Here is a 24,837-nt window from a genome sequence, read left to right as displayed (position 1 = left end):
AAGGACAGTTTTATAATTAAAACTGTTGGTCTGGTGAGGTTTTGTTTGTGTTTTGCAGTAAAGGACCTTACGACGCAACTGTGACCACGGCTCTGAGATCTTTAGATGGCAGCGTGGAGCCAAATTCATTTCATCCTTAGTTAAAAAAACTCATGAACCACAAAACATAAAGTTCAGCTTAAAAATGTAAGACTAGTTGATGGCTTGAAATCGTAAGAAAAATGGCAATTCTTCTATTCCAGTCTCGTTGATTTCTGAGTTTTTGCGACCAGTGAGCCATGCCGCCATCACTGATCAGGCAGTTTTTGAAAATCTTAATTTATTTTGTAAGTGCAGCTTGTAAAAGTCATGCTCATGATTGAATCTACACTTTTCAAATGACGATGGGCACATTTGAACCTGCTGTTAATTTTTACTTTTTACCTGGACATTTGAGGCTGTATCCTTAACTGTTTCCAATGTTCTAAAGAGAGCTCCTCTGCAGGTGTCAAAATACAGCTCAGGTGCTATAGAATAAAAGAAACTGAACTGAGAAGGCTTTGAGGCAACTCTGCAACTACTTTGAAAGAAAACATGCCACACAAAGTTTTTGAACATGTTCATAACTCCAGCAACAGGACTGCAAGCCTCTGACTGAACAGAGAAAACCCAAGACCCCGACGCAAGATTTTAGAGACAAGTATGGACACGTACCATCAATCATCCCATTTCTTGAGCTGGTTTTCTTCCCTCATATCGAACACTTGTAACTACCAGTCTAACACGACCCTTATACCCCTCACGGATATTTCTCAATACAGAAGTCTGTTACTCATGTGAATGAAATGAGGTTACAAGGATCACGTCATCATACCAGCACTCAGACTCAGAGATTCTGCAGAAACTTCACCGTCAGTGGGGCTGGGAAGCCTGTCCTGAGTTCAATCCCGGATTTGGACCTGGGGTCTGTCGGTGTGGCGTTTACATGTTCTCATGTTTGTATGGGTTTTCTCAGAGTACTCCAGTTTCCTCTACCAGTCCAAAAACATGCATGTCAGGCTGCCTTCAGGCCCAGGCCTCCCTTGTAAAACAGATTTGTGACCTCGAGGTGATTTGCCTGGTGAAATAAAAAAGGTTAATAAAAATAACTCTGTCCAGTGATTCAGCTGAACTAAACAAATAGAACTTGAAAGTGTCTTGTTTTAGCTTTTTATTTTAGAGAATTGTGTGGTGATAAATGATGAAGCATCAAAAGTGGATAGCTTTAATGGATTTATACATTTTCATTTGCACTGAACTTTTATTTTTAAGCTGTAGTAAATTTGCATCAAGGTGAATCTGCACAATTAATGCGGGAAAAACACACAAAAAAAAACAATCAAAGTGTCCCACAGGTATGTTTGTTATTGCAGAGATGATGTGTGAGGCGATCGTTGGCCTCAGATGCAACAAGTACCCAAATTTACCATTTAACAAAATAAACTCAGCCTGGGAAAATCTTGATAAAACCAGTTAATTAAAACAAAAACAGCAGCCGAAGCTTCATCCTCGATGTGGACACCAAAACCTCCAGGATTCGACTTGTTGTCCTCAAAGACCCAAAAGAAGAACTCCAACATCGACTATCTTTATTTCTCTTTTAAATAAATTCAAATAAAATGGACTTTTGTTGCTTCCTGAACACTATTTCAAAAGGATCAGTTACTGAAAAGCTTTGTACGGGGTAATAAGCAGAATTAAATATTAGTAAGAGCTGCTGAAAAGCAGGAAATTAAAATCTGCTTAAAACCTTCTCCTTAATAAAAAAATGCAACATCCATCTCTGTAAGGTGTTCATAAAGAAATCCATCTGTGAGATTTGATTAAATAAATGAACCATATCATATTCCTCATGTTTAATCACTGATATTTGTTGAGTTTTCTAAAAAATACATTTGTCTTTCTCAACTTTCAGGAATCCTTAACGTCAAACTGCTGTCGATGAATCTATTGCCAGAAAATGGCAGAAACGAATGCTGGGTTGTACTTTTATTACTTATCAGAAACACCGATATCCTCCAGCAAATATTGATGCTGTGGAGCCAAAAGCAATTGGTTTATTTTGTTCTGACTTTTGCTCTTATAGCGTTTCAACCGGCTGCCCCTCAAAGGCCACGAGGATCCCACACCAGCTCAAAGCACAGTTTAGATGAAGGTCAATGGCATTTTAGTCAGGCCAGCTGAGAGGAAAACATCAGAAACAACCTACTTGACCTGTTCTTGTATAAATAAAATCTTGGTAAACAAGTTAAAAAAAATTATTGAAAGGAAGCAGAAAAATAAATGGGCTCGTAAGTGATTTTGTCATGTTTTTTTGATTGATTAAATCTGTGCTTTTCTAAGAAGGTGCAGGCGTGTGACACAGTCATTTCCTCTATAGAGAAGTCTAAACACCTCAGAGCTGAATGCAATGAATTCAGTCATTTTAGGGCTCGTTCAGTTTATCGTGAGGGCAGAAACGACGGCAACTAAGACCCTAAAATAACCACAAAAAAAAAGACCTGAGAGGCCCCGTCAGGTGGATTCACAGTGGATTTGTCATGCTGCACACATTTTGATGACACTGAAAAGAAAGAGTAAAGACCAGGAAGTCCACTGTGGCTGTCAGAACATCACAGGTGAGAATTTACCAAACCAGAAAATCTGCCCTGCAACAACAACCATGAGACCTTGGAGTGGCAGAACACACAGGTTTATTACTTTGTGGATATTGCACTAATAAAAAGTTACACAGTGCCAAAAGAACTCATCACAGGGAGGGAAGAATGGGGCACTTGGCCTTCCTGAAGGATCTCACAGCTCAGCAGTCTAATAACTCTGAAACCACTCATAATAACCTCAGTCCTGTCCCCATCAGCACATACATCTATCCCAGGGTGAAGCACTCCTGAGGGAAGCCACAGCTGAAGTCTCTGCAGGACTCAAAGGTTTCGATGTGTCACTAACAACAATCACAACCAGTGTGAAAAGGCGGCTGAGACGAGCTGGTCTGGGAAGCTCAGTCCTCACCTCCTTCTACAGGTGTGCAGTGGAGAGCATCCTGTGCTCCTGCATCAACGTGTGGCATGGAGGCTGCACAGCTGCAGAAAGAAAAGCTTTGCAGAGAGTGGTGAAGGCTGCACAGAAGTCTGTCGGAGTCAGCCTCCCCACCATCACAAACAAACATCTACACCTCTAGATGCAGGAAGAGGGCCACCTGCATCATGAAGGACCCCACTCACCCAGCACACACACTTTTTGCCCTCAGGAAGGAGGTTGAGGAGCATTAAGTGTAGAACCACTAGACTGAGGAACAGCTTCTACCCTGAAGCTGTTAGACTCATGAATCTCTAACTAGAATAATCACTGTGAAAAAATCACATCATGTTGCTGCTGATCTGTTTCATGTTGCTGCTGATCTGTTTCATGATGCTGCTGATCTGTTTCATGTTGCTGCTGATCTGTTTCATGTTGCTGCTGATCTGTTTCATGTTGCTGCTGATCTGTTTCATGTTGCTGTGTTCATGCGTGCACATCTGCTCACTCAGACTCATGTTCGTGTTGCTGTTCGGCGTATTGATTTTTATGCTACTAGTGCTTAGTGTATATTTAGTTGATGTTTATCTGAGGTCACATCTTATTACTGTTTGCTTTTACATTTTAATACTATTGTTGGATGTAACTGGGACCCTGTGTACACAATTTTGTTGCATGACAAATAAAGAACCTTGAATCCTTGAAAAATAAAATAAAATCAACCTCCAAGAAAAGAAAATCAGATATTTATGAACAACTTGGTGCTCTGAAGCAATTGTTCAGATTTGTTGTAGGTTCTGTGGAAAAATAACAACCGTTAAATATCTTACCTGTTGCAGATGGCTCTTTAAGCAGCCTCAGTTTAAAGATTTTCAGTGAAATCAGATTTGAAAACTGTTTGTGCTTTTGATGATTTCTTGTTGCAAGGAAGGTTTTGACAACAACTGGTAGGATTTCTTGAAGATGTTCACAAGGTATTATAGACACAGTACTGTTTCTCCAATACATATTGTGAACTCTGATTTACATCCTGCCAACTTTTTTTGATACATATACATCAAAACATGAGGATTTTTATCCTCTTTCACTCTCTGTGTGTCGTACTGATGCAAGGTTTAAGTTTCTCTCAAATCCTCGCAGAATGCACACCCAGTATACCCCAGACTTCGTTATATTGAAGCTCAAAATATTATTTTCAAAACAGAAGATAAAAGGTATTTTTAACGTCATATATTTTGAGAAAAACACAGCAGAAACATTAAATTTTTTAAAAAAAGCATCCGTGTTCTGCCACTCACGGATCGAGAATATCTGACATCAAGTTGTAGCTTTTGCACAGGAGCTGTTTGTCTGAGGCTTAATTTTCAGTCTGTCAGAGAGTGAGAGACACAGGTGTGTGGTTACCATGGTGACCATAACGAGTCACTGGCAGCAGTGTTATTTCTTATGGTCAAAATATAAGCATTTGGTTTGCAGTTTGATTAATACATGTAAGGAAAACCAAACAAAGAGCTTTTTGTTGCGTATAATATTTAAATTATAAATAATTTTTACATGTGTGCCAGTATAGTACTATGTATTTGGTACCACTTGACCCGTCACTGTATTGGTCCTGACGACTTACACAACAGGACTCACAAGTCTTAAATTAGTTTTAGCGTCTCAAATATTTAACATGCATGTGTTCGACGGTGGAGAAAAGTTTTGGTTTGCTAATTAAAAGTTCAATTTGGGCTACGTTTTTAAACTATTAGAATCTGAGTGTGTTTGTCGAAAAAGTGTCCGTCCTGTGCAGAACCTCACAGCTGGAAACGGGACGTCGTTAGTTCATAATTTATAGTTGAGAGCGAGAGATGCATTTTCATCAGGAATCAAAATCTAAAAAAAAAATTAAAAAAAAAGACAGAGTTGAGGCATCATTTGTTTATTAATGAAGAAATATGATAATAAAACAGCCATTTTAAGATGAAGAGCAGAAACTTTTATCGATTCTTTGTTTAGTATTTACAGGAGAGTCGTTTTTTATTTCGCCCTATGGGAGGTGACTCATTCACTCAAACACACACTGTGAGGTGTGTGTGAGACACACACTGAGAGAGAAACGGCACACATAAAGGCGAGCGGGCTGCAGAGAAGAAGTGACGGCTGCACAACTGCAGGACTCCCACCCCCCCACCAAGACGGAGGACACAAACAGGTGCTGAGACGTCCATCTGAAGCCTTAAAAAGGTACTCTTCTATTTCAAATGAACTTTATATACACAGTATAGGATTCTACCTCTTGTATTTTCCTATAGGCAGACTAATGGGAGCTTTATTAAGTTTAAAATCTTAGTTTGAGCCTGATTATTCTGTGGTTCTGTGCACAAAGTAAAGCAATGTGCTTGTTGATCATGGCAAACATGACAAATTTAGCTTTAAAAAAACCAAAAAACCTGCTGGTAGTTTTGTAGCAGGATTGTGATCAGCCTGACTGGGTCATTTTTGCGCTCCTATTCCTGCTCCACAATGTGATGAAGCTGTAATGAAGCAGCTGCCCCCTGGTTTTTATTTTGCTTTGGAGCTAAAGAAAATTCAGCTTCTCAGACAGAATTTCTTTTTTTTTTTATTGTGCTTTTGTTCTTTATATCATTTTAAAACGAGAGCAGCGGAGTGAGATCACTCTGTTCTGATGTCAAAATGATGCCATTTATATCTTGTCCTTCAACCAAGCAGATGCATTTACAAATCTCTTCAAGTATTTGGTTGTTTCTCTTTCTTTCTGCTTCTGTTTGCCTTATTTGTTGAAAGGAAGCAGAATTTCAAATGAAAGTGTCTTTGTGAAAGTACAGCAGGCAAATCATGTTGTCATTCATGACTGTTTCCATGCATGTGATCAGGCTGATTGAGGAGTATTTCTTGTTACTCAGCACTTCCTGGAGCACAGATTTCATTTGACATTTTATGATCAGTAAGAGTTCAGGATTACTATCACTAAACGTAACTTTGATCCAAATGGCAAAAAATGAAATAAGGTTTAGGGAGGAGGGAGACTAATGGCTGAAAACTAAGCAGATGTTTATTAAAAGGTACCAAAAAAAGCCTTTTAGTGAGGCTGGAGTCCTTAAGTGGTCATTACTCATTCTGTCTAAACATCTCTTATCATTAAATTCAACATCAATGGCTCTCATGGAACTAATAGGAGAGATAACAAATGTTGATCAAAAACAGCATTGTGTTAGTGCTTTTGTTGATTAAAAAAGGCCTTTGACACTACTGACCACACCATTCTCCTCGAAAAACTGAATAAATATGGCATTGGAGGATTAGCACTACAGTGGGCACCTTGTTATTTGAATAATAGGAGACAGTTTGTACAGGTAAATGGTTGAAGATCTGAATTTTGTGTGAATGGGTGTGGAGTTCCTCAGGGCTCTGTGTTGGGACCAAAGTTGTTTATTTTGTATGTGAATGATCTGGTTGATGTGTCAGGGCTTTTGAAGTGTGTTTCGTTTGCAGATGATACAACATTTTTTTGTTCGGGTGAAGATATTGAACGGATGTTCGAGATGATACAGGCAGAAGTCTTAAAAATACAAACTTGGTTCCAACTTAATAAGTTATCATTAAATTTGGAAAAAAACAAACTACATGATGTTTAGTAATAGAAAGAAAATTATTGAAGTCCCATTTAAAATTGACAATATGGAAATTCATAAAGTTAATGAAATTAAATTTTTGGGTGTCATTATTGATGAGAGGCTGACATGGAAATCTCATATAAATTACTTAAGAATAAAAATAGCAAAATTAATTGCATTACTGTATAAAGTAAAAGAGTTTTTAGATGACAAAGCTTCCTATATATTGTATAATGTAATGATTGTTCCATATTTAATCTATTGTATTCAAGTTTGGGGAAAAGCATGCAAAACAATTACAAATCCTAATTTCATTTTCCAAAAAGAGCTATAAGAATTATTAGTAGGAAGTGCTATGGCCGCCCATTGAATATATTATTTCATCAGCTGAAATTATTAATATTGTATGAGTTGGTTGAATATAGTATTTTGCAAGTCATGTATAAAGCTCATAAAATATATTACCCCCTAAATTCAATTAAATTCGTTTTTAAAAACAGTCATTATATCCTTAAGGGAATGGAAATGTTTGTAAAACCTCCATTAAGAACTAATCTGAAGGAGCTGTGTTGTAATTCAGGGAACAGGATTATGGAATTGTCTTGATATCACCATAAAAATTTCCAAAACAATTTATATGTTTAAAAAGATGATTAAGTTAAAATTGTTAGGAAAGTACGGTGTGAAAGATGCCTAATTTTTTTTTGTTTTCACTTTGGAGATGTTCAAGCCTGAGTTGTTGTTGGTTTGTAGTTATTAAAAAAAAAAAATTAAATAAGGGGCAGATATAATAATCTTTTTCTTCTTTCTGCACCCTTTTCATTCAATGTTTTTTTTTCTTTTTGATGAATTTGTTTTGTTTATTTTTATTTTAAATGAATGAATAAATGAATTAAATAACAAATAAATAATTAAACTCATAAATGGTTCAAATACTGTGATTTAATGAGAAATGACTGTATTAACTAAAAAAGGTTAAATTGTGTCATCTGGACCATTTTCTTTAAGTGAGTTTAAGTTCTGTCCCCCATCCAAAGAACTTCCTCAGTCTACGGCTTGCCATTGTTGTACATGATGACTGATTGTTTTGGATGGATGTGTTTTGCATAAAATCCTAAACAGGAGATTGTCTTGAAACACAGCAGTGAAGACTGCCTGTAGGACAGATCTGGTTGGCAGGCTATAGACTGAGGAAGTCCTCTGGATGGGGAACGAAACATTTATCACTTAAAGAAACTGGTCCAGATGACATTTAACCTTTTGTGTTGACTGTATTAACAGTTCTTCACCCTTAAATCATTGTAAGGTCCTGTTGAGTAAAGTTACTTTATTCACAGCAGTACAGCCTGAGCTGATACTATAAATTTACAATGCAAGGCTCTTTTTAAAAACCGCTTGTTTCTTGTTGTTTCACCTGTAGTGATGGACTGGGAGAAGGCAGCCAATCACTCCAGGGTGAACACGTCATCTCTGACCTCTGACTCCTTGCCCTCCTTCTTCTTGCCTGGCTGCAATTCTTCCCTCCACCCTTTCTCACTCATTTCCGTCCCCTCCTTCTCTGGCTTCGACCTGCTGCTCAGTCTAAAGCTGCTCTTCATCCCCCTCTACTCCGCCGTGGTTCTGATCGCCTGCTCCGGGAACCTCCTGCTCCTCTTCCTCATCTGGCACAAGAAGAAGAGACACAACACCACAAACTTTCTGATCAGTAACTTGGCGCTCGTTGACCTGGCGATGTGCGTCCTCTGCGTCCCTCTGACGGCGTCCTACGCTTTCGACAGGCGTGGATGGGTGTTTGGATCCCACATGTGCTACTTTGTGACCATCATGCAGTCCACGGCTGTGTACGCCGCGGTTCTGTCCCTCATGGCTATTGCGGTGGACCGGTACATAGTCGTAGCTTATCCCATTCGCAAAAGAGCGGGATGCCAGTTTTGCTGGTGTCTAGTGATCCTGATCTGGTTGTCCTCCCTGGGATTATCCACACCTACAGCTGTGCACACCGTCTACCTGGACCTGGATGCAACCGGTCTGGAGATGGCCGTGTGTGAGGAGTTCTGGGACGGCCAGGAGCGAGGTCGCCTCATTTACTCCTGCTTCATCCTCTTCTTCTCCTACTTTGTTCCTCTGGCCGCTGTCTCCATTTCCTACTGCGCTATATCCTTCCACCTGAAGCAGAGGACCACGTCTGGTTTGACCGCCTGTCCAGAGTTAAAATGTGCACGGGCCGCCTGGAGCAGACGGAGGAGGAAGACTTTCTGCTTGCTGCTGGTGTCCATTCTCTGCTTTGCTTTCTCCTGGCTCCCGTTACAGGTACACAAAAAACTGACCGTATGAATAAATAGCTCCACATATCATACGAATAACTCCACTTTGTAAGAATCCCTGAAAGACAACTTAATTGCTGAAAGACAACTTAATTGCTGAAAGACAACTTAACTGCTGAAGGCAACGTGTTTTTGTTTTATAACACCCTTTACCTTCCAGGTGGTGAACCTGATCCGTGACCTGGACACGGACTTTTCCATCCTGGGAAAGAATTACGTGAACGTCATCCAGGTGTCGGCTCACCTGCTCGCAATGAGCTCCGCCTGCTACAACCCGTTCATCTACGCCTCGCTGCACAACAAGTTCTTGTCCTACCTGTGCCTCCACCCGCTGTCCCGGAGGAGACGGAAAGGGAAGGACAGAGGTCAGAGGTCAAGCATCCTGACAGCGTCCCACAGGATGCTGCGCCTCCACACGTCCACCATTGTGGCAGATGCACCCGGAGTTGTCCTGGATGACACTGTCCCGCAAGAAAGTTACACCTGATGTAGCTAAAAACAGAATAAAACACACTTAATGCACCTCAGCTGGGAAATTTGTCACCGTTAGACAAATGGTATGAAAACAGCAATTGTTATGATGAATTTCACTCAGCTGATCAGAGGAAGTACTTTCCTTTCATTTCATATAAACCCTCCTACTGCCCTTGGGTCAAAATGATGGACGAGGCCTCAGTTTAAGGCTTTAGAGTCGCTTTGACCCCAGAGCAGCAGGAGGATTAATAAAGGGACATTACATTCACATCATTTTTCTTCAGCAAATACTGATTTTTCTGTCCTTCTCAGTGTTAAATGACTGATTTTTCACATGTTCATTTGTCGTACGGTGCATGTGTGTGCGCAAATATCTGTGGCCAGTTTAAATGTCAACCTTGAGAAATCCACAAAGAGCAAAGACTGAAGAAATGCCAAGCCTCGTGGGATTTTTTTGTGTGTGTGGGGATTAATTCAGAATTAGCTCTGTTAATCCAATGCTTCTGCTATTTAAAATGCATTTCTTGTTTTCTCTGTCAGTGCTCTCAGTTTTAGCACTTTGTGTGTCTCTGAATATTTGGTCCAAACTGCTCAGCTGAGTCACAACATGTTCCAGCAGAGTGTGAACTTAAGCACGGAGAGCTTTGAGAATCTCAAGTTATAACCCCCCCCCCCCCACACACACACCACCACCAGTAACAAGCAGCAAAACACAATGTCTTATGAGTCGACACAAAACTGCTTTTCTGACCTCTTTTGTGAAGCTGCATGACCCAAATGATTCGAGCGCTGTCGAGCTGTAACAAGCTGCGCCTTGTTGTTTTGTAAGAAAGCAGAGCTCTGGATATATATGAATATTACATTACACTGAGGGGAGTTTGTAAGCAGTGTTGTTCCACTGTTTCTGAGCTACCTTTGTTGAAAAAAAGAACTGAAATGCTCATTTTAAAAAGAGCAAAGATGGTTAATTAAACCAGACACTTGAAATGGGACAGATTTAGCACCAATATATGAATCACGGTCGAAGCAAACGTATTGAAGCACATAATCTCAGACAAAGGCTCTCACATAGACACAACAAGTATCGAGACTGAGAATCACTCAGGCACATAACACACTTGCGTAAACTTTAATCTCGCAGAGCATATGTGTCAAAATCAAGGCCCGGGGGCCAAATGTGGCCCCCATCTTATCTGGTCCCCAAGATGATATTTTAAATGTAAAATACTTTTATCACTTTTTTTTTTTTTTTCAGAAATATTTGATTATGATGTCAAAAATGCAACAGAGAACATGAAATGAGACCAATCAAACTTTTGTTGAGGAATCTGCAACCAAGAAAAAATGCTGAGTATCTGATTTGAGTTAATGTAGATTCTGAAATTGGCCCTTAGTTTGAAAAAGGGGTTAATTTGGGCCCCCAAGTGAGCTAGACACCCCTGTCTATCTAAAGCATTTTGAGAAAAAATAGCAGGGTGGGGGGGCAAAAAAAGAGTCAAATTAATAGATAAAATTAAAAATATACATTGGCTGCAGACCAGTTAACTGTGGAGGTGGACACCTGTGGGTGCAACACCAGAGAGTTAATTTGTCACGAATTATTGACAAATTTTATTGATCTTTTTTTCCTGCAGACACTCTTTTAGGGGAAGAAACACATAGAAGAATGAATGCAGCAGCGGTGATGCAGCAACGCAACGGTTCCAAACATTTGCAGCCTGTTTGATTAACCAGTCACTGCTGGTTTATAGATTTATAACAAGATTTGAAAGGTGTGATGTTGCCCAGTCCTCTGGGTTTAGTATTCCCAGAGAAAACTAACAGCTCAAAAGCAATTCTCCTGTTCAGACTTACATAATAAATCCCATTAATGAGAGGTGGTGATGCACAAGAGAGCGAAGGAGTAGAAAAATTACACCCAGCTCAAATGACAGGAAATTTGATCATCTTTTCACGTATGTGAATCAATTATATTTAATGTAAGGTGATTATCATTAGAAATAAATCTTTTGAAACCAGGTTTTATGTTATCACAATGAGGAGAAACTTGCAGTTAAGAACTAAATAAACAGAAAGCCATTAGTGATGTTTAGACGTGTACCTTCTGGCTAAAGCCATTAATGAGCAATTACACAAGAAGACGGCGCGCTGTTATTCAGATTTCTCCCTTCAGACTGAATATTTAGCAAATAAAACAAGGTTCTGCTGTTTGCTTACTCAGATGTGATTTTATTCTTCGTTTTCGCTTTTAAAAAGTTTTTTATTCAGGGATTTATAAAAGCAAAAATGAACTAATTGCGCTCATTTTCAGTTTTTTTTTTTCAAGGGTGATTTTTGAAGTGATATTATGTTTGTGTTACTATGAGAATGTAAATTTCCTGAAGCTGCTGAAGAGTCTGCCATGAGTTGAGAAAACCTTTGGATTGATCAGATCGTGGTTATTAAGATCTCTATGATTATCTGCAAAAACAAATAAAGGAAGTAGCAGCCAGCTACCTGGCCCAAATAACAAATTCAGTATATTATGAAACTAATGAGTTTTAATAATAGGCTTGATATGAACTGCTGTGATTTGTTTGAGATTGCAGTTGTTTTAAGATGTCAGTAGTTCAGTTTAGTCTTTTGAATCAACCGATAGGTCATTCAAAAAGCTATCTACAACAGGTAAGATATTAACTCTTCATAACCTTTTCAAAGAACTCCACTGCAAAAGAGCTGAACATCTCTTTTCTTAATTACAGATAACAGTGATTTATATTAAAACAGATAATAAATGTTTTTATTTAATGTGCATTTCATGTGAGGTTGAATCTGCAGCCTGGATATGAGTCTCCAGAAAAATAAAATGCATGTTGAATATAATTTTACCATACCATACCATTTTATTTATAGAGCACTTTAAACAGCGACAGGGCCAACCAAAGTGCTGTACAAACAGAAACAAACAGGCAAAGCACACAGCAACATATAACAAAATGTAACATTTTGCACAAATGTATCTGCTGCCATCTTAACAGGAAATGAGAGTGAAACTGCCCTCCAGCAATACAATGCACACAAATCACACCAGGGCTTCATCAGGTCAATCAGGTCCAGATGACCTGACTGACCATTATTGGATTTTGTACCTGGATGACTGAGCATGAACTTTGATGTCTTGAACCACTTTGGCTGTGGCTGCCTGCCTGGGAGGAGTCGACGGGGGACAGGACAGCCCTCAGAAACCATCTTATCACCGGCAAACTGGTTGGTCCACTAAAGGAGTGTACTGCTTAGTGGGGAAAAATGTTTACTTGGGACTCCTCAGACTGATGAAATCCTATGGATAGAGGGCAAAACGTCTTTCCACAATAAAGAAACTGTTCAAATGGTATCAGGACCAAATAAGTCCCTGATACCAGGTGAGTACCTGTATAGAGTGAGCTGGTACTTACCTGGTATCTGCAAGATGGTACTTACTGGAACCAGGTAATTATGTAGTACTTCCTTAGCACTAGGTTCTTATCTGGTACCTAGTATTTACCTGACACTTACACTACTTTTCCATAGCACCTATTCGGCATGGTTCGACTCGGCTCAATACTGTTTCAAGGCTTTTTCTACTAGCAAATATTCGAGAAATCGCCCCCTCTGGGGTTCCAACCGTATCACACTGGTGCCGTACCACATTTGGTATCCCCAAAATAATTTGTTTCCTGGCCTTAAAACATGACGTCAGAACACTGTCAGTCACTGATTGGTTAGAGGGTGGAGTCACTGGTTGTTTGAGAAACTTTTACTACAACCCGATCCGCCATTTGCAATAACTCGAACTCAAGGAGCGACTGGATCTATTTTGAAGATTTTAAAAACAGTAATGACAACAAGGTGCAGGTGCCTTTTGTGCTTAGTGGCTGACAATAAAATTCAGAACGAGTAAGATTGAGCTCTGTCGGTCCCCCGGTCCTCTCACTGGAGCCTTGAAGATCCGTCAGGCCGGGCAGGCCACCATCTCCTTGCTCCGAGCTCCGCTGGTAACCGCTGAGGATCCTCAAGGTTGCCAACCCGCAGGAGTGCACGAGGTCGAGGCCCGGAGCCCGAGCCCTGGATGGCAGGGTCTGGGATGGAGGGTGGAAATGATTTTTAAAAGCATTATATATATATATATATATATATATATATAATCATTGAATATAAAAAAAACAGTGCTGACTTTATCATGAAGTTCTGTTTTCACTTTAATGACATTTAATGACTTTATTAAATAATCTGTTAAAGTTAACTCAGCTGAAAAATAATAAAAAGAAACAAAATTATTGGATCTCTCAGGAATATTTCCCTGAAATTGTTAAAAGAGCTATAGCCTTTAGTTCAACTTTATTAGATGTACAAATCACAAAACAAGAATTAAACTTTAAAGCAAAGCTAAAATAAAAAAAAATTAAAAAAATCTGCATACAAGAAACAAAGCCACACATCTAAATTGAACAGTAAAAACAGGCACAATGAGTGCAAATGCATCAAATGATGAAGAAAAATATACAATTTTAAATAAAATCTGGTTCATCAGAGATTTAATGGTGAACTAAAGTTAATTAAAAGTTAATTAGCAGGATATTGTTTAATTGGATTATTTTAATAATCTGTATTCTTTTTAATTTACCAGAAACTCCAAAACAAATTCTCACCCTGTACTGGGACCTGTTTCAGGGTCTTACCACCAGCATTACCTGAAATTACCAAAAGCATGGAGGAAAATTAATCAGTACTTGTTAGAAACGATAGAAATCCATATATATATATATATATATATATTATGTATTTTAAACAGAAATGAACAAACCTAAAGAACTCAAGCCATTCTGTGAATCTCTAGAAGAGAATGACACAAAAAGACAGGTGAAGTTAAAAAGAAGATGGCAGGAGGTGTGAGAATGAGCCTGATTGTTGAAAGGTGAAAGGCTTTAGAGGTGTGGAGTAAAAACACGCCAGGACTTCTACCAGAATACACCTTCTTTCATCACAGTCCTAACTCTGAGGGGATGGAAATCCCATTGGAAGCCATTTTATCACCTCTCCAGAGAGTTCTGACACAATTTGAGCATAAATAAATAAATAAATACATATTAATAAATAAAATGATGTGACAAGTTAAAACATGGTTGCTCAATATTTACGAAATCTTTCATCAAGATGGCCACACCAGCCAACAGACACAAAAATAACTCGACCAGAGTGGTAGTAGCTGAGCATCTTCCCCAACACAAAAGTCAACATGTCTTTTGAATTTTAATGCAAGCAGCTTGTTGACTTTAAATGTTTCACATTCAGTGTCTATATTTGTTAAGAAGTATCAATTCTGGGAATTTTATGTCTGGGAAAACATTTTTTTAAACAATTTCCCCTATGAACGAGAAGTCTTGCTTGTATCAGTGGTGCCATCTAGTGGCCAGAATAAAAACCAGTCTACCAGAACCAGTCAGCTAATAGAGTAAAAATGTATTATTACTTTCATTTTGTTCTCTTATCATATTAAACTAATGTAACAAATTTCACGAATGTATTTGCTTAAATTTCTAGGCAATATAATCAAACCCAGAGTGGTAAGAATGTGTTAAAGTATTTTATTGAAGGTTCTGGAAGCAACAAAACACAAGTACCTGCAACATTTTCTAAATTGGGACTAGCAGAAATACTAGAAATGAAGTCTGTCACATGATGGATGTCCAACCTTTTATTGCAACATAAACTGTGTGTGGTTAAACAAAATCACAGTTGTGGCTCAGAAGATAAATGCTTTGTTTACCTTTAATTCAGCCAAGACTTGTCAAATTGAGATGGGAAAATCCATCAGAAAATTGATGGTCTATAATAAGTGAGACAGGAAGTAGGCATGCAGTACAAAACCACGTGAATTGACTTTTTTATAAGCATTTTCCATCACTTTGATTGAAGCTCCCATTTACTTGCCTGTTGGGTGGGTAAATAACGCACACATATGATGACATTAGGGATGTAACGGCAGAGAATCAAAAGCCAAATCTGATAAAAACGCTTAAAACTGCATTTACCATCTCATGCTAACAATCAATCAACAGCAAAATACAATATTTTATAAATGTTACTTTTTGAACTATCACAGAGGTGACTTTTCACTAAATCGTTGTAATAAAAATGTTAATTTCCACGTTGAGTCCAGACCACACCCGCCTACTCTACAGTGTTTAAGAACTAAATCGCCATTGGACGAGAATCACTATAGCAACGAGATGACGTCTTCGTCCCTTGTTCGCGGTCCATGGCCACGGCTGCACCCCATTTACAGCCCGGCTGACAAAGCAGCTAGCCGGGTAGGAGGAAGTCGCACAACATTTCAAACGGCGTGTCAGCCGGGGCTTCACACCGTTGTCCCATTCTGATCCTAGGGCAAGTCCAGCGAATGCCCTCTTCGATCATGTGACTGAAAAAATCAAAACGGAGTTGTGTCGATAACAAGGTCAAAAAGTAAAACAAAGTTAGAGAAAATGCACAATGCGATTAACTAAAATGTCTATTTTAATTTCTGGTGTTGTTTTCTGATATGTTTATTATATCGTTATTGCAAATTTATGTTGTTAGCTTTTAATTACGTCATAAAATTAGATCGCATTTATGAGGGAAACTCCACCCTTGCCGCTCGTCCTGCTTTTAGTGACAGACAACGACTGCGCCTTCAAACTGCAGCGCTAGGCTACTCAGGTCCCGCCTTCATCCCCCGCGCTAAAGGACTATTGGTTCAAACTATCGCCTGGTCCTGTCCATCAAAAATAAACCCGGCTTGTGATTGGACGACCTACACCCAGCTCTAGATGAACCCCTCCTATTTTAGCACGTTCAGTTGGAGTTTTCTCTGCCGCGGCTGCTGTTTTTTCTTCCTTTTTCTGTCCTACTTGAATCGATCTGGGGGCCGAATTTGGACTTCAGTAGGTTCGAGACCATTACTACCTTATTTATTTTCATTTAAACGTATTACCGCTGGCTTTTGATGAAACTAATAGGGCTTTTGGCGTATTTAGAGACGTGTATGAGAAACGCTAATGAATTGAAAGGAGTGGCTGGTGTTGCTAGCTAGCGTCATCGTCGTTGGCGGTTCGCTTCGCAGCATGGACCAGCGAACAAATCTACATTGATATTCACACAGTCAGTCTTGTCTTTAAAAAAAAAAAAACAACCTTGGATGTAGATTAACTGCTTATTGAAGTTGGCAAATTATTATCTGGTCTGTGTGGCAATTACAGTAAATTTAAGCTCAGAATGACGTCGTGCGCTATTGTCTTAAAAAAAAAAAAAATCAGTTCTGATGACTTATTAGACTAGCCAGATCATCAGGGAACCAGCTGACATTATATTTATTTTACAGGTTTGTGGAGAGATAAACCGCAGATCCCTAGCTACATCCACCCTTCAATTTATCAACCCTTGACTGTCATTTGTACGCCCGGATATCCCATTTAATACAGAAACTACGATGGATAAAACGGATCTTATCCAGAAGGCCAAGCTGGCAGAGCAGGCTGAGCGCTACGATGACATGGCAGAGTGCATGAAGGAGGTCACAGAGAAGGGAGGCGAGCTGTCAAACGAGGAGAGGAACCTGCTCTCTGTCGCCTACAAAAACGTGGTCGGGGCGAGGCGGTCCTCATGGAGGGTGTTGTCCAGCATCGGGATGAAGACCGACGGGAGTGGGTGCGAGAAGAAGAAGCAGATGGTCCATGAGTACCGGGCGAAGGTGGAGAAGGAGCTGCAGGACATCTGCTACTGTGTTTTGGTAAGAGATTTGATCATAGTTTAATATACAACAGGAGTGATCATTCCTGTGATTATTGAATTTATGGTGTCACACGGTTGTTGTTCATTCACAAGTATGTGTCTAATGGCATCTGTTTCCTGTGAGCTGTTCTGTTTTGTATAAATAAAACCTCTGAAGACAGACAGGACAAGGAAGTATTATGTAGTCTTCCGACTGTTCCTGCCTTTTTGGGAATCTGGATTTTAGAACAATAGGCTTGAAACCTTTTGAGGGCGTGAAGTGGCAAGAGGTCAGTATTGAATCTCCAAGGTGTGTCTGAAAGAACTGTGTTAAACACACACAAAGTTTATTCTTAGACACCAAGTTCCATCAGACGGCAAGCAGCCTAATGTGTATAAATGACTCACACTCAGTTTTATACAGTTCACCGATGTGGCACTCTTCCTGCTGTCATTTATTGAAACCAGTGGATTTAAATGTATCATGTGCCACTTTAAAAGGCTTAGCTTCAATGAAATAATGGGTGATGCTGCTTTAACCTCATGCTTGCTGCACAGATTGGTGGTTGATATTATCACACTTCCTCAATAAATTATGGACCTCTGATTTTTTTTTTTAAGTAACATTGAAAAGCTGGGACCGTTTTGGGCGTACATGAGACTATGCACTGGCTGGCTGTGACTCAGCACAGTTTCTCTGCCAGCCTGTGCTGATTGAGGGTTTGTGAAGAGAGGAGGGTGTGTCGGTCCTCAAGCCTTAGCTTGTCTTCAGAAGCTTGACATGTCAGCTATGCACTTTTTGCTGGAAAAAGAGTAGAACGCAAAAAGACCAAATGGATTTGTGTCTGTCTGCAAGGCAGGAGAAACGCAAAGTTGTTTGGAAAATCATGCTGGTGAACTTTTTTTTTTATAAATTTTTTTTAAATATCTGGTCATACAGGGGGGTTTTGCACATTAAGTTTTCCGCAAATGTAGATTGGTTTTATTTTTGTTTTTCCTACTGACAGAGTATACAATAAAAGCAAAATTTTCAACACATGAGTCATGAGTTTCAGCTGAGACAAACTTCCCAAACCTGGTTACAATCAAATGCAAATGGTCAATTGTTATGAATTATAATGCTGATAAAATGTTAGTTACAGTTTTTTACCTTCACAACGTTAGATATGTTATGAATGTTACTGTTAACATCAACACATGGTCCAAGGCAATGTGTTGGACCTATGACTAAGATGTATGCGTCTGCCTATCTCGCATAGAAAACCTTTCCAACGTTGCTCTCACCTCAAAAGCATGCCCTCCTGTTTACCATCAGAGCCCCCTCTTCCCCTCCAAAAATAATAAAAATAACAATCAGTGCCCAAAATAATTTGACTAGACAACTGTCTTTCTGTAAACCATCAGCGTATGGAAATACTGTTTTGCTATTTAAAACCTTTGGGATTTTCTTAGCAAATTTTACTTTTAAAGATGGGTGTCAAGCTTGCAGCAAATTTTTTTTCTGTAATGTTCAGAACCTCTGGTTAATTTAAGTGTAAGTAAATGTTTTTTATAAATTATATTGGTTGTTTCTATATATAGATTTCCTCTTGAACCCTTAGACTCATTGAAGACACTTCTGAACTTGTAAGACATAGAAGGACCTGTGTTTTTCTTTTTTATTTTATTATTTAATTTTGTTAATTAAATGTTATTTACAGCATGCAGTGCTGTCAGAGCTTGTGTGTTTCGCTAGACTTTACAAATAAAACTTTACCAAAAAAAAAAATGCACAACAATATTTCGTAACGGCGCAGAAGGGAAAAGAGCACAAGCAGAAATCAGCATTTGTGGTCAAGTTTAAGGAACCTGTCTAGAAGCAGGTTGTACTTTGCAAAGAGGATGTTTGTTTTATGCCTTCTCTTTTGTAGTGCGACAATGATATAAATATGGGATGACTAGGGTGAATGATGGTAGTAATAACCCTTTAAATGTGACTGCTATAATATAGCTTTGCAGGTTTAATTAATGGATCTCTGCTCTGGGTGTAAACGCTCAAGTTTATCTATCAAAAACTAACCTTGTACGTCTTTTATTCACAGAACTTGCTGGACTCTTATTTAATTGAAAATGCCACAAATCCAGAGAGCAAAGTCTTCTATTTAAAGATGAAGGGGGACTACTATAGATACCTTGCTGAAGTTGCTTCTGGAGAAACCAAGTCGGGTAAGATTACAACAATCCTACATTTTCTTTAAATTCCCTTCAGTATTATTAATCCCCTTAAACACTAAGAATAAATGTCTGATATTTAAAGTTGTTGACACTTAACTGCGATTACTTCCTACTTTCCCTGCTGTGTGTTCTGTTCGGTATAGGGCTGGGCGATAGAGACCAAAATTAATATCTCGATATTAATTTAAAAGATAAATCACAATATACAATAAATCTCTATTTTTTATTTCCATAAAGTAATAACAAAAATGTTTCAGAGTCAAAGCTTTGTCCCAATTGTCACACAGGCACATTTATTAACAACAGCTGTAACTGTACAAAATAAATGTCTAAAAAATAAACTATTTACTTATTAAATGGTTTTATTTTTAGACCTTTATTTACATACATTAAATAATAATCCTCTTCAGCTGGGGACAGCTGTGGCTGAGAGGCTAGAGTAGTTGTCTTCAGATGGGAGAGTTGGGGGTTCGATTCCACCAGCAGTCACATGGTGAAGTGTTCCTGGGCAAGACACTGAGCCCCTCATTGCCTCCGATGTGTGTCCCATTGGTGTATGAATGTGATAAAGCTCTGATTATTCTTTGTAGGGATCCAGCAGAATGTTGTATGAATGGGTAAATGAGGACACAGATTGTGTTGTAAAGTACTTTCAGTGTCTTGATAATATAAAAAGGTGCTATAGAAGTGCAGTCCATTCAGCTGCGCCACCTTCACAATGTTGGTAAACGTGTGTGAACCGCAGCTGCAGGTCCGACAGACTTAAGCCTCCTTCCCTGAGACCAACCACAGTATAAAACTCATTTAGCCGTGCTGTGCCTTATGAAACAAAAAGTGAGAGGTGGCACCGCAACATTAAAGCAGCAGCTTATCATATCGCCAAGACACGGTCCCAGTCTCAGCTGTCGAACAAGACTGCTAAAGCGTTGTCTTGTTAGCCGCTAAGGACCGTGTCTTTAGCGGTATGATAAACTGCTGCTTAATTAATGTTGCAACACCGCACTGTTCCTCATAAGGCACAGCACGGCTAAATGAGTTTTATACCGTGTTTGTTTCAGGGAAGGAGGCTGAAGTCTGTCAGACCTGCAGCTGCAGTTCACACACGCTTCATACCCCACTGATTTTAAAAGGTGAAAAAGATTTGTAGTTCCGACCTTTTGGTCGGGACTTGTTTTTGGCATTATCTACATTTTTCTGTTCCTCATCTGACAATTTAAATCCAATCGATCTCCATCTCGATTTCCAAGTATAAAACTATATTGATATAGTCTGAACTTATATCACAAAAAACCCCACTTTATTTTTAAAATATCACCCAGCTCTAGTTCAGTAGTACAGTTTCCTCACCGCTTGCCCTTAGTAGTCTAAAGGCACTTTCGTAAAGTATTTCAAGCTGGAACTTGGATGCCTTAGGCCGCCTCTGTGTCTTCTGAATTGGCCGAGGGTGTTGAAGCCAACTCGACAACCTGATGCACCTTTGTGCTGTGACGCAAGGTAGTGACAGATTTGGAACAGTCGATGTATGAAAACATAAACTGGTTTTGTGGCTCAATAATGTGAAATGATGACATATGGTCTATATTGAATTAAAAATACAGATTTATTACCTAGGAAAGATCGATGATGATGCACAGCAACTTTGCAACTAGTTTTAAAGAAATTAGAAAAGATTAACCACATAAAGGATCGTTTACTTGAGTTAAATTTGTCATGTTTTGAAAACCGTATGAGAGAAACCTCCATCACACATTTAATGCTTTTTGCTCCAAACATCTTTAGATTCTTTATTACTTGCTTCTTTTCTAAAAAGTCACATCTCTGCTGGTTTTGCCTCATGAAGGACCCCACTCACCCAGCATATATATCCACCCCGCTCCCCCCAGGAAGGAGGTTGAGGAGCATTAGGCGTAGAACCACTAGACTGAGGAACAGCTTCTACCCTGAGGCTGTTAGACTCATGAATCTCTAACCAGAATAATCACTGTGAAAAATCACATCATGTTGTTGCTGATTCGTTTCATGTTGTGTTCATGTGTGCTCATCTGCTCACACAGACTCATGCTCATGTTCGTGCTGCTGTTCGATGTAATGTTTTTATGCTATTAGTGCTTAGTTTATGTTTAGTTGTTTTTCTTAGTTCACATCTTAGATGTTATCATTGTTTTTCTTTTACATTTTATTGTTGAATGTAACTGGGACTCTGTGTACATAATTTTGTTCGCACCACATGTACCACATGTGGTGCGAACGACAATAAAGAAACTGACTCTGATTTGTCTGGATTCATTTGTGATAAACGGCTAGAGTCAACATAAAGACCGACTGGTCGTTGTGACCATTTTGCAGAAATGTTTTGTGAAAGTGCCTTCAGAAATCTTTAAAACTGATCTACTTTAACATACGGCTTCTTAAAAAACCTCATAGTAACCTAATATTATTTGCAATATATTTTTGAATTAAATTTGTGCCAAATTCTGTGCTTTAAGCAGAAACTTAAATGCTTATTTTTTTTTCTCTTTCAGGGACCATTGACCAATCACAAGAATCTTACCAGGCTGCATTTGACGTCAGCTCCACTGAGATGGACCCCACACATCCCATTCGCCTGGGGTTGGCTCTTAACTTCTCCGTCTTCTTCTATGAGATCCTCAACTCACCAGAAAAAGCTTGCGAGTTGGCTAAAAAGGTTGACAAACTTAGTAAATACAGTTTACCGCTCGCTTGTGCCTTCTGTTGTAAATTGAGAGGTTTGTTCATAATATTACCGTTTGTCTTTGTTTACAGGCATTTGATGACGCCATCGCAGAGCTGGATCAGCTACATGAGGAGTCCTACAAAGACAGCACTCTCATCATGCAGCTCCTCCGAGACAACCTGACAGTAAGTCTTTCATATAAGACCGTTTCTGTGGATAAAGGGGGTCATATTACAATCTCAGAGTTAAAATAACCTCTTACATTATGGTAATTAGTCAAATTTAAGGGCCCTTCAAAACCAAACTGCAGAAATTGAAATGCAGCAAAGGTCGGGCCTTTCTGTCAGCTTGAACATCTACACTTATGAGTGATATATATAAGTCGTCAGTGCAGGTGTAGTGCAGCAGTAAAGACCATAACCACAGAAGCAAACTTCGGCTCAGAGCAGAACTTAAAGCAGGGGCTTTGTAGCGACTGAATGCTGTAAGAAAGCATCACATATATGAAGCATGTGGTTAGAAAATCCTCCTACATCCTCAGTTTGTTTGGCCACTTCTGTCATACAGTTCATCAGACGCTAACAAAACTACTTCATATGTATAGAGTTGTTTACAGCAAGTAAACATCTGGAGATGTTTGTTCACTACTGGATCAAAAATCATCACTATACAATAAAAAAAAAGCTTATTTTTAAATTACTTGTGTTTTTACGTGATTTAAAATGAACCTAAACTAAAAACTCACCTCTTTACATACTCTATTTTAAATTGGGAATGATTTAAGAATACAGTGTTTTAATCTGAAGTGCACTTTGCTGCTCTATTTTTTTTAATTAAAGTTTCTAAACGTATGTTTATACATTGTCTTCCTGACTGTTTTTTGCCCTTCAAAGTCAAAAACGAAATGAAAAACTTCAAATAACAGGGTTGTGTTCACATGTTCCAAAATTAAATAATTCCAGGAAAATTCATAAGTCACATAGTATCCGAGTACTTTGCTTTATTTTGTATTGTTTTAATCGAGTGCCTATTTTTCCTCAGTTATGGACGTCAGACAACGCTCCTGAGGAGGCCGACGGCGGGGAAGGAGAGGGAGGCGAGACCGAGAACTAGAGCACCAACTTCCTCTATATTGTTGGGATTCTTTCTCTAAACAAAACAAAAAAAACAACTTTTTACATTTTTCTTTATTCCTTAATGCTTCACTCAATCATTCCACCAGTTCATTCCATTCATGAGTTAATATAAAGAACCAAAATTATTTGTGCCAAGCAGATTAGGACAATAATTGGTGAAAAGAGGAACCATCTATTCCTTTTACTGGTAGTTTTGCTTCTTGGCCTTCCCATCTGTGTAGTTTGAACTGCCGAAAGTATCTGATACTCTGAAATTATATCGCCCCCCCCACCCCAGTTCACTTTAGAGGCAAAGAAGTTGGAAGCTTGACTCAATCAAGTGAGACAAAGTATAAACATGCAATAGTTTCCCTCACATATTTTTTGTAGTATGTATCTACACGTGTGGTGTTACCTGTGCTGAGGTACAAGATTAAAGATGTAATTTTTACACTGCAGGGAAATCCAGTGCGCTACACTTAAAAAAAATATTTCAACACATAAGCAGTGCTCATTGGTTGGACGTTCACTTCCTGATCTCGTCATATTTCACTAAAAATCTGTTTGGGATAAATTTATGGCTTTTATCAGACATTGTTACTGGAGAGATGTGCTCGTCCTGCACGTCTCTTCAGATATTACACTGGAATGGGAACAATGCGGTTTTGTACACTTTGCGAGGGTATTATTTTCTAGTCTGTCCAGTGATTGTCACTAGAGATTTGGACCACTATTGTTTTGTAATTGAGTCAGTTGTAGTCCCCAAGAGCCTCGTGGAACTTTTGAATCCTGGTGCATCTACCATGTTAACAAGAATAAAACATTTTATAAACCAAACGTGTTTACTGTCTCTATTTTTACGTGCGTTAGATTTAAGATGTTAAAAAACTTGTGAGCTTTGAAGTTAATTTGTGAGTGTTGTGTTATGCATTTCTATTTAACATGACAAAACAAACGGGAATCTATCAAAATACATATACAGTATATTAAATGCAGGCTGTGTTTTCAATCTTCGCCATTAAATGAATTTGCTGACCTCAAATGAACCATGTTGTTAAAAACTTAAATTATAAAAAAATAAACACTGCATCATTGCAGTGTATTTTAATAGTGCAAATGCTGTTGGAGTCGTTTTTAAACCAACTACTGCATATTGTGCTATTTTAGCCTCGTATATCAAAATATTAGGCTTTTTCAAGCAATAAGTGCTGTGACTTTTGTAACTTAAACATTTTAAAATGTTTAACTTGTTTACAAATGATTTTCCAACTGGGAAAACAGAAATGACTAATGTTCTTTGAAGGCTGATACAGCATACTTGCTGTTTTAATTTACGCTACATAGGTTTTAGCTGCTGTTCTGCTACTTTTAGCTTCTAATTGGCTTTTTGCTACATTTAATGTTAGCATTTTAGCATTCAGCTAGTGTTCTGCCTCCCTTCCTTTAACATCTCATTTTCAGCAAATAGCAGTTGGTATTACTTATACAGTCTAAATTACAATATTGTGAATATTGCAGATTGTTTTCAGTCCATAATAAATCACTTAACATGCAGTTGTATTTATCTGATTGTAAAAAGTTCAGTGTGCCACACC

General features: G+C 38.7%; 2 protein-coding genes across 3 annotated transcripts; both read left to right on the top strand.

Moving 5' to 3' along the window:
* The first annotated feature begins 4,587 nt into the window (after positions 1 to 4,587).
* prlh2r (prolactin releasing hormone 2 receptor) lies at positions 4,588 to 9,464 on the top strand. Its single transcript, XM_037695342.1, is given in 3 exon segments — positions 4,588 to 4,702; positions 8,203 to 8,963; positions 9,138 to 9,464. Coding segments are annotated over 3 exon segments (1,203 nt in total).
* Positions 9,465 to 16,274: 6,810 nt separating this feature from the next.
* On the top strand, positions 16,275 to 24,079 carry LOC119427326 (14-3-3 protein beta/alpha-1). 2 transcript variants are annotated; one of them, XM_037694915.1, is made up of 6 exons: positions 16,275 to 16,392; positions 16,830 to 17,237; positions 19,300 to 19,423; positions 21,955 to 22,118; positions 22,217 to 22,312; positions 23,169 to 24,079. In XM_037694915.1, exons 2-6 carry the CDS (start codon positions 16,938 to 16,940, stop codon positions 23,238 to 23,240), a joined length of 756 nt encoding a protein of 251 aa, XP_037550843.1. In that variant the 5' UTR covers positions 16,275 to 16,392; positions 16,830 to 16,937; the 3' UTR covers positions 23,241 to 24,079. The 2 variants fall into 2 exon arrangements, with proteins under 2 accessions (XP_037550843.1, XP_037550842.1); XM_037694914.1 differs by having other exon boundaries at positions 16,275 to 16,396.
* The last annotated feature ends 758 nt before the right edge of the window (positions 24,080 to 24,837 follow it).

The sequence above is a fragment of the Nematolebias whitei genome, chromosome 21, assembly GCF_014905685.2.
Source record: "Nematolebias whitei isolate Nwh7 chromosome 21, NemWhi1, whole genome shotgun sequence".
NCBI lineage: Eukaryota > Metazoa > Chordata > Actinopteri > Cyprinodontiformes > Rivulidae > Nematolebias > Nematolebias whitei.
Note: the sequence above shows the minus strand (reverse complement) of the source record. Positions and strands in the feature narration are given on the sequence as shown.

Bases quoted from the DNA above. Each gene is read 5' to 3' on its own strand.
- LOC119427326 (XM_037694915.1), top strand. From the start codon at position 16,938: ATGGATAAAACGGATCTTATCCAGAAGGCCAAGCTGGCAGAGCAGGCT. The intron at 19,424-21,954 runs GTAAGATTACAA...TTTCTCTTTCAG, and splicing joins TTCTGGAGAAACCAAGTCGG to GGACCATTGACCAATCACAA. The intron at 22,119-22,216 runs GTTGACAAACTT...CTTTGTTTACAG, and splicing joins CTTGCGAGTTGGCTAAAAAG to GCATTTGATGACGCCATCGC.